This window comes from Pelophylax lessonae (genome assembly GCF_965119305.1).
Source record: "Pelophylax lessonae genome assembly, chromosome: 2".
NCBI lineage: Eukaryota > Metazoa > Chordata > Amphibia > Anura > Ranidae > Pelophylax > Pelophylax lessonae.
In genome coordinates this window covers 113351040-113361391 of record NC_138769.1, presented here as the reverse complement: position 1 = coordinate 113361391, position 10352 = coordinate 113351040, and the positions used below count along the sequence as shown (strand labels likewise).

At 42.7% G+C, this 10352-nt stretch overlaps 1 protein-coding gene across 1 annotated transcript in view; it reads left to right on the top strand.

The window, feature by feature from the left end:
* Positions 1–2632: 2632 nt before the first annotated feature.
* LOC309545712 (uncharacterized protein) overlaps positions 2633–10352 on the top strand; it is a gene marked incomplete at its 5' end in the record, with an annotated part of 280165 nt that continues 272445 nt past the window's right edge. The window contains one exon of the mRNA XM_082245047.1: positions 2633–3184. Within this exon, the coding sequence (XP_082101173.1) occupies positions 2633–3184 (552 nt within the window). The remainder of the gene's footprint in view (positions 3185–10352) is intronic.

Sequence of the window (10352 nt, the reverse complement as noted above, 5' to 3'; positions counted from 1 at the left end):
AGATGAGATCTCATCCATATTTCCTCCTGATCATCCTGTATGGGCCAAAAGCAATCTGGATGTAGGACACATTCTATGCACCCCTTACAAAGCCAGACTGAAACCAGGAGCATCCCCTATATACCACAAACAGTACCCTTTGTCAAAAGAGAAGATAGAGGGGATTGCCCCTGTGGTAAAACATTTCCTGGAGAAGGGGATATTGAAACCAGTCATATCTCCTTATAACACGCCAATCAATCCTGTGAAGAAGAGTGATGGATCCTATAGGTTTGTACAAGACCTAAGAGCCATTAATAATTTGGTGATCCCCATTGCCCCAATTGTACCTGACGTACCATCTCTTATCACCTCGATTCCTGCTGATGCAACATTTTTTTCTGTCATTGACTTGGCAAATGCATTTCATTCCTGTCCTGTGGATGAGGAAACACAATTACTACTAGCTTTTCTTGGGCGCCAACTAACTTGGGGGCGTCTAAGTCAAGGATTCATCGATTCGCCGGCAGTTTTCTCAATAGCGTTACAAGCTACGCTCCAGGGTTGGGCACCTTGCCATGGTTCCGTCCTCCTTCAATATGTCGATGACTTATTGTTGACAAGTCCCACCAGGAGTTCATGTGTAAATGACTCAATTTCACTGCTTGAACACTTAGCTCAGACAGGTCACAAAGTGTCTAGAAAGAAATTGCAATGGTGTCAGGAAACTGTTGAATACTTGGGTTTTACTTTGTCTCATGGTGAACGCAAAATCAGTCACAAGAGAGCTGCGGCTCTCGTGGGTTTGGGGCGCCCACAGACTAAGAATGACATGCTGAAGTTCTTAGGAATGGCAAGCTATCTGAGACAATATATAAGCCAAAGCGCTTACTATGACAATATCTTGAGACAAGCCACTCTGTCTGATAATCCTGACTTTATCAAATGGTCTGATGAAATGGTTGATGCTTATGTGTATCTTAAAACTTCAATGGTTACAGCTCCTGGCTTGGGACTTCCTGATTATTGTAAAATGTTTCATCTGTTTGCGAGGGACAACTGTAAAACCATGGCTGGGGTCCTAACACAGGAGCATGGAGGCAAACTGAGGCCTGTTGCTTTTTTTTCTAAGGTAGTACCTGTTCCTGTCCAAGGAATGCCAGCATGTTTGAGAGCTTTGGCTGCTTGTGCCATGGCAGTGGAAATGGCTACGTCATTTACATTGGGTTATCCCCTGACGTTACACACTACACATCAAATCTTGTTCCTGGTGAGGAATTTGCACACACAGCACATGTCTGCTCAACGGCTCAGTGGATATGAGGTTATCCTTCTGGGTAACCCTTCCCTGACAATTGCATACAGCCCTCCCAACTCAGGCCCAGCCCCCATTCTCAATGCCATGTTGAGTTTACAAAAAGAAGGCGATGAGTTGCCTCCCCTGCATGATTGTATTGAAGTCATTCATCAGGATACCTCCCCAAGGGCAGACATGCTTTCTTCCCCTATGGAGGGGGTGCAGACTGTCTTTGTGGATGGCTCCTGTTCTCGCCCGAATGACAACACTTATCATGCAGGGTATGCTGTGGTACAGCTGCCTGACATAGTTCTGGAAGCTAAACCAATTCCTTATCAGTCTGCTCAAGCAGCAGAACTGATTGCATTGACACGGGCATGCCAGATTTTTGAGGGACAGGAAGTGAACATTTACACTGACTCCAAGTACGCATTCTCAACAGCGCATGATCACGGACTCATATGGAAGAGAAGAGGCTTTATAGCAGCAGATGGGAAGGCCATATCACACTCATCCTTGGTGGATGACTTACTGTCATCTATTCAGCTCCCATCCAGAGTAGCTATCATTCATTGTAAAGCACACACTCATGGCAAGGACTCGATTGCAAGAGGGAATGCTTTGGCAGATGCTACTGCAAAAGCAGCTGCCAGTGCTGGCCAAGCTTTTGCACAGCTCCCTCTTTTAGTGCCCCCATCCCTGCCTTGGGACCAAATACTTCAGGATCTCCAGGCCTTTGCAACCAAAGAGGACATGGACTTTTGGGTTTCACAAGGTTTGGAGCTGGACCCTGATACAGGGCTCATCTCCAAAGAGGGGAGACCTGGTATCCCACAGAGTAGTGCAGTTTTGTTCATTTCACAGTATCATGGTGTAGGACACAGGGGATGGAAAGTCACAGCAGAACTGATAGCCAAAGACTTCTACATTTTGCACCTTCCCTCACTCTGCAAGACATTTGTGGCCCGATGTATTGAATGCATTAGGAACAATCCTAACATTCCTAATAAGCCCTCACATGAACATCTACAATATCCTACCTCACCTTTCACACATTTACAGATCGACTTCACTCACATGCCCAAAGTAGGAAAAAGGCAAGAATTTCTTTTGGTTATCACGGATATGTTTTCGCGCTGGTTGGAATGCTTTGTGACGACCAGAGAAGACGCAAAAACTGTAGTTAAGGTTTTAACTCAGGAAGTGATCCCAAGATGGGGATTCCCGGTCCAGATAAACTCTGACAATGGACCGGCATTCACATCTAAGATTTGTCAGGAGCTTGTGAGACTACTGCAGATTGACTGGAAGTTTCACATTCCTTACCATCCACAGAGCTCAGGGATAGTGGAAAGAATGAATAGAACGATAAAGGACAAACTTAGGAAGGCCACAGGAGGTACTTACCACAAGTGGAAGAATTCACTGCCCGCTGTTCTGGCTGAGATCAGAATGACCCCCTCAAAGAGCACTGGTCTTTCCCCATTTGAGATTTTAATGGGTAGGCCATTTCCCACTCCTTGGACGAAGAAGCCCCTAGTGATAGAAAGAGGGGATCTAGAGCAAATACAGGAGGAGTATTGTAAGAATCTGATTGAGAAATTAAACAGTATCCATGGCAATGTGGCTCGCACTCTCCCTCTCTCTCAACAGGAACCAACCCATTCCTTGGTACCGGGTGATGCAGTGGTCGTTAAACAGCTGAATCGGAATAAGAAGCAAGAGTTCCCCTTTGGACCGCCAACCACCGTGATTGCCGTGACCCGGACCGCTGTGTTGACGGAACAAGCTAACACCTGGATCCACGCAAGTAGAGTGAAGAAGATTCCCCCCAGACCTGAGAAGCAAGACACAGATACAGGAGGTGAAATAGGTGTTGCAAGGCCTCGAAAAGTGAGTGAAGTAGGTGTTAAAATCTCTGAAGAAGATGTCCTCAATTCTCTTACCCCAGAATTCTGGGAAGGCAACTTGCGGACTGTTTCTTCTAGTGCTGACAGTGTTCATGCCAACATGGATCATTACTAACTGTATATACCATCCAGAAGACTTGGGGGTGTTCCGCTTCGTTTGTGGAACTCCCAGTATCAACACCAGGAATAGAAGAGAAATTGCTTATAATGATGTAGAAATATTTAATGAAAGAATGGTATTGCTTAAGCTAAAGTATATGTATGCACAAAAATCAGGATATGATAAGTGTTGGATCTGTAGTAAGTTACACCCCAGCTCTGCTAGAATTCCTTTAATAGCTTCCCCTTTAAGAGCAGTTCCTTTCCTTAATGGTATCCCTCCCATGGTTTTGTCTAATATCTCCGCAATCTACAATAATGACACTGTCTCTTTTCACATAGTCAGTAAAACTCACTCTCCAGACTGGTGTTTCAGATTAGGAAATGTACACAATGAGGGAAGAGGAGCATGTAGTGAATCCAAGTTAAATTTCTCCCTAGATGTAAATATGACATCAGTATTTACCACTCAGGATGCGGAACTAAATAGAACCATGTATAAACTCATGATTGAGGATAATAACCCCGCTTTAAGGAAGGTTATTGCTCTCCTAGCTTTAGCAGGAATTTCCACTTATGCACAAAGGGTCTTAAGCAGACGCCCTTTCTCACTTGGGAATAGCACATATATTTGCTGTGGGAAGGTTTGTTACCCTTGGATCCCCATAAGAGCAGAAGGGTGGTGTTATTTGGCCCATGTAATACCTGTACTAGGAGTGTTGGCAGGAGAAGAAGGAAAACAGCAATATCACTTAGAAGCAGGCCCTCATCCCAAATATCCACTTAGACACAAGGAGAAGCGTGATCTGTTTACACAGGCTGACAAAGTATGGACATGGTTTCCGTCCTGGTTAGGCTGGGGCATGGAGATGATGAATAGGTTGAATAATTACTCAAGTATATTAGATGAGATAATTGAGAGAAATGCAGAAGACATTAAACTTTTAAGTGTGGAACAGAGAGCAATTAGGAAACAGCTAGAAGTTCAGAATCTAGCCATTGAATCTATGAGTGCAGCATTGACAGGACTGTGTGAGATGACAGAAGACTATGAATGTTGTACATGGATATATAATACAAGTTTTGAAATTCCAGATTATTATGACGTTATTAGTAAGCATAGGTAAGAGGTCACCAACCTCCAAGAAAAAGCCAGGAAAATTGCTGAGGAAGGTTGGAACCCCTTCAAGGGGTTGGGTGGCCTTGGAGACATCTTTGGAGGGATTTTTCAATGGTTTAAGAAAGTTGGCGCTTTGATATTGATGTGTTTACTTTTCCTCCTCTTTCTCTATCTAGTATGGAGATTTGTTGTTTTTCTAATTAGTAGAGTTAGTAGGAGACACCACCCTGGGTCTCAAAAGGAAATTACTTTGTAATTTCATTTGGAAGAGGGGATTGTGAGGTAATGAACGAGTTAAATCAGAAATCATTTTCACCCCACAAACAGAATAGCTAAAATTCACTATTTCTGCTGACAGGTTGTTTGTCTCATTTCATAAGTTACTGATAATTTGGCAAGGCTTATGTCCATAAGCCGATATTGACTTATAGAGTCAGTTTGACCTGAAAGTTGCAGAAATGATGGATTTTAGACCCTGCTAGTTCTACAGCCTGTTAATAATTACTGTTCAATATCATGAGATGTCCATGCTCTTACTTTATTGCCAACTCATACGCTGGAATGATATTATTGGTTAAAATATCTTTACCGATGCCTTTGATTACTGTGATTTGATAAGAGCCTTTGCATTTGATACGTCACTGTTATTATAAAAGAGCAGTGATTCTAAATAAACCTTGGACTTGATGTGATAACTTACTGCGTGTTCTAGTGGTCACTTCAGGTCTCCAGCGCTGACTGAGGCCCTCTACTGGTCAATCAAGGGAAAACCCAATAAATACCTAACACCCACTATTCATTGTATGATGTGCTTACAGGATAGTTACCCACAGGAAGTGAAGTGGTGGAAAATGTTTCCTGCCCACTTGCTGTCTGTGTTATTGTTTTGGTTATACTTGTTCTGTATGGTTGTTATTTGGCATGCACTATCAGGGAAGGGATTAACGGAATGATTAAAAAGGCTAATAAACAGGCTTGGACAAGACTGTTGTCCAAGTGATTTAATGGGATTTATCATATTCATGATAAAAGATGGGATTCAGGGGCGTAACTACAAGGGTTGCAGGGGTTGCAATTGCAACCGGGCCCCATGATCCAGGGGGCCTATGCAGCTACCTTGTACACCTTGATAGGAGGGGCGGCGAGGACAGCATGTAGAGAAATCACTTCTCCTCCTTTTTCCTCCTGTAGCTGCAGGAGTAAAATGGAGGAGATTGGTTCCTCTGTATGCTGCCCCCGCCACTCCTCCTATCCAGTTCACTTGTATTCTACTGTCTCTGGGCCCCTGTGTGCTCCCCCCCCTCTCCTGCCGGCTGCTGCAGGGGATGGGTCACAATAGAGAACCAGGAAGGGTTCGGTAAATATGTAATTTACCAGCTCCTTCCTTTTCTGAATGGACTGAGTCATAGTCAGTGACATTGTAAAAAAAAATAAAATAAAATGATAAAAAAAATAATACAACTAAAATACCAAAAAATAAAAACTGACACCAGTGATCAAACTTCTAAGATTGCAAAGGTCACACTTGCGACTGGGCCCTGGCATTCCACCACCATGGGGAGGCCCCAAGATGGCAGGAAGGGGGCCAACTGCAGAACTTTCGAAAGGGTCCCGCTGCGGGACCGTAATAAAGGGCCCCGTAATGAGAGTAGAAGGCCCCAGGATCAGTGGGAAGAGCCCCAGGCTTGAAGGGAAGGGTCCCGGCCAGGGGTCTGGGGGGCCCTTCATGGTTTCTTGCACTGGGGCCCTGAAGGTTCTAGTTATGCCTCTGATTGGATTGAAGGGTTAATGGTGTTTTCATGCTGTATAGTCCTCTCTATTATTCCTGCATTTGTGTAGATTCTACTTGAGTGCATTAGTATTTATACATAGATTCTACTTTTGCTGTGTAGCCTTCAATATGACATTGCCATCAGTGTTTGCTGTGGGCAACAATTCCACAACCCTATGTGTGTTTTGTTTCAAATGTTTACTTATGAATTGACATACTTCCTTAGACCCAGTCTGTCTGGGTAGTATTGTCATCTACTGACTTGGCACCATCCACAGGCAGCTTAACTCTTTAGAAGATGCATAAGTTGAATCTAATGCAATTTTACTTCAGCTAATTGTAGTACAGAAGAAGTTTTTTCCAGTCCTTTGAAGTCTAAGAAGACTAAGTCCTGTCTCTGCAAAACACTAGCACTGACTGAGGGAACATATAACATAGAAGTAACAGAGAGGGTCTAGCTAAAATTCAACTTAATAGCAATAAACAGGAGAGGAGGACAGAGGGACATACCAAACCACATAAGTAAATATGTGTGGGGTAGTGCTGCGCTACCTCTAAGATAAAAATGGGTAAAAAATCAGCAGAAATCTCAAAGCATGGAACTCAATGTAGAAAGATGTAAACAAATCTGATATATAAACCTTCTCATACAAAAAATAAAAGGTATACGGATATGTAATTAATTATTAACAAAATAACCTGAACAAAATAACGGGGTGGGCAACTACATGGCAGATGAGATTTAATGTAGAAAAATGTAAAGTAATGCACTTGGGGGCCAGAAACCAGAAAGCAAGCTACTCACTAGGGGGGGAACCTCTGGGTGAGTCTAGGATGGAAAGGGACCTGGGGGTACTGGTAGACAACAGGCTTGGAAGTGGCATGCAATGCCAAGCCGCTGCAAGCAAAGCCAACAGAATACTGGGTTGTATAAAAAAGGGGATTCACTCCAGAAATAAAGAGATTATTCTTCCACTCTACAAGACTCTGGTCCGGCCACATCTGGAGTATGCTGTCCAGTTCTGGGCACCGGTCCTCAGGAAGGATGTGCTGGAACTGGAGAAAGTCCAGAGAAGGGCAACAAAAATAATTAGGGGAATGGAGGCCATCAGCTATGAGGAAAGACTACAAGCACTGAACTTATTCTCTCTGGAGAAGAGACGATTGAGGGGGGATATGATATCAATGTACAAATACTGTACTGGCGACCCTAGCATAAGGAACAAACTATTCAGAGAAAGGAGATACAATAAGACACGTGGCCACTCACTAAAACTAGAGGAAAGGCGGTTTAACTTTAAAGTGCGTAAGGGGTTCTTCACTGTAAGAGCAGTAAGGATGTGGAATTCTCTTCCGCAAGCAGTCGTATCAGCGGGGAGCATTGATAGTTTCAAAAAACTATTGGATGGACACCTTAAAGACCACAACATATAGGGGTATACAATGTACGGTTAAAAGCAAACACACACACACATCATAGGTTGAACTGGATGGACTTGTGTCTTTTTTCAGCCTCACTAACTATGTAACTATGTAACTATGTAATTATTATTCCTGCATTTGTGCCTGATTTATAGTCATAATATCTTTTTTCTTCGGCTATGTCTGACTCTGCAGAAATAGTTGCACTTAAGAGCATCTTGATAAGTAAATTTGTTATGGGAACAGTTTTAACTTGTGTAGTATGCCAAAAAGTATCATGTGATCGTGAGTCATATTGAAACCAAACCCCTTATTGCGAAATCAGCCTTTCTGTTATTCTAACTGTATATATGCTGGGGACATTTCCGGAAATAAACAAACATGCTTTGACTCTACCCTCGTGTGTCTCTGTGTGTTCCCGAATATTCATAGGGAGTCCATCTAGCCATCCAGTTCAAAAGTCCCTAACAATTACTTTAAACAATGAAGAAGCACTTCAACATATGTGGAGAAAATGAGTGCATTAGTATTTATACATAGATTCTACTTTTGCTGTGTAGCCTTCAATATGACATTGCCATCAGTGTTTGCTGTGGGCAACAATTCCACAACCCTATCTATTTATCAAGGCGTTTCATAATAGGTACTCTACTTATGCCTTGCATTTGTTTTTACTCTTTATTCACCTGCTCGGTTGTGAATAGTTTCTTATCTCAATCTACTCTGTGTGATATGTTTCAAATGCCAACTTACGCATTGACATACCTCCTTAGATCCAGTCTGTCTGGACAGTATAGTCACCTGCTGACTTGGCACCATCCACCGGCAGCTTAACTCTTTAATAGGGTGCATACGTGGAATCTAATGCAACTAATTGCAATGCAAAAGATGTCCTAGACTTTTGAAGTGTAAGAAGACTAAGCCCTGTCTCTGCAAGGTACTAGCATTGACTGAGGGAACATATAACATAGAAGTAACAGAGAGGGTCTATCTAGTAGGGGTGCACCAATACCATTACTAGTATCGGTTCCGATACTGAGCATTTGCTGTACTCATGCAAATGCTCAGATGCTTAATCCAACACCTCTCGGAAGTCAGTGGGCAGAGAGAAGACAGAGGGAGTCAGCATGCTGTCAACAATCAAAACACACTGGCAGGTAAGGTGGCCAGGGCAGGGGCACAGCCACTATGTTTTCACAAGACAAATAGTTCCGTTAGAATTGGGGACCCGTCAGATTCGGTAAAGGAAATGAGGCTCTGTCAGAACACCACGACCCCCATCTTAGTACGCTCTGCACTCGGCCGCAGTAAGCCTGCAGTCAGAAGGCAGCATACATCTTGTTACACCCAGTGATCATCAGTGCTGCATATCAGTGCCACCTATCAGTGCCCATCGGTGCTGCATATTGGTGCCTCCTCATCAGTGGCCATCAGTGCTGCATAAGAAGATATCATTAGTCTGTATTGTGCTTTGAAAACTGTCACATGACAATAAAAAAGTATCTGTAATCGATAATGGTGAGTACTTGTACTCAGTCTTAAAAAAGTGGTTTCGGTGCAACCCTTCTAGCTAGTATTAAATTAACTAGGTCTAGCGCCTGGCTGGATGCATTGTGAACACAGAAGGGCAGCTGCTCAGCACAAGTGTCATTCAGAGAATGCATTTTTGTAATGAATGCAAAGTGTTCCCTGATTGGCTGTAGTGGAGAGGCGGGGTAGTGATGTCATGCTCTCTACTGTCTACTTCAGTGATTTCCAGCTTCAAGGGGCATCAGCCAGGTATGGTATATACATAGTTATATTGGTCCAAGCTGGAACAATTTATCTATGTAAAAAAATACTAAGCCAATAACTCATGTTTAAGAAAATAGTGGTGGCCACTGGCCAACCTACCAGATATAGGGAGACTCAACCGAGGAAGCACATAACATTCAGTATACAGTATTTAATGATACAGATGTGTTGCCACTTCCTAATGGTTTAAATGTGTGCTTGTTTTTAGATTATTTGAGCACTTTCAGCATTGGTATCCTTGTATGCCAGTTTTATTAATACTATTTGGTTTTACTATTACAGGTATTTTATACGGCATAGCACCATCAATTTACATAGCTTTTTATATACTCTATTTGTACATCCGTCCCTGCCCTGAAGGAGCTTACCATCTAAGGTCCTTATCTCACATACACACATGCTAGAGCCAAATTAGGCAGCAGCCAGCTACGATCATGAGCTTGGAGTGTATAGGGAAACTAAAGTTCCTGGAGAAAACTCACGCAAGCACAGGAAGAACATGCAACCTCCATATATGTTGTGTCCATAGCATCTTGGTGGTTTTACAGTAGGTGCTAACCACCAAGCCACTGTGCTACCCTACTAGCATCTTTATTACAACAGTAAAGAGAATATTGTGTATCTGGCTTGTTTATGGAGTAAAGGAAGCTTTCTTCAATCACGTTTTCTAGGCTGTGTGTACATTAAAAGTGTTCTAACAAGCTGGAAGACCCTGGGACCATTTTACATTAAAGCAATGGCTTGATCTTATTGCAATTCTCGATAATTGGTATTTACAGACATCTGGTCTCTCTAAGGCTACTTAGACTCTGTTCTTACTACAAAGAATATTGACAGCAGGACGCATAGCCCAAAATACACATTACATTAAACAATGAAGAAGCACTTGAAATATATAGAGAAAATGAGTGCATTAGTATTCATACTGACATTCTGCTTTTGCCGTGTAGCCTGCAATAT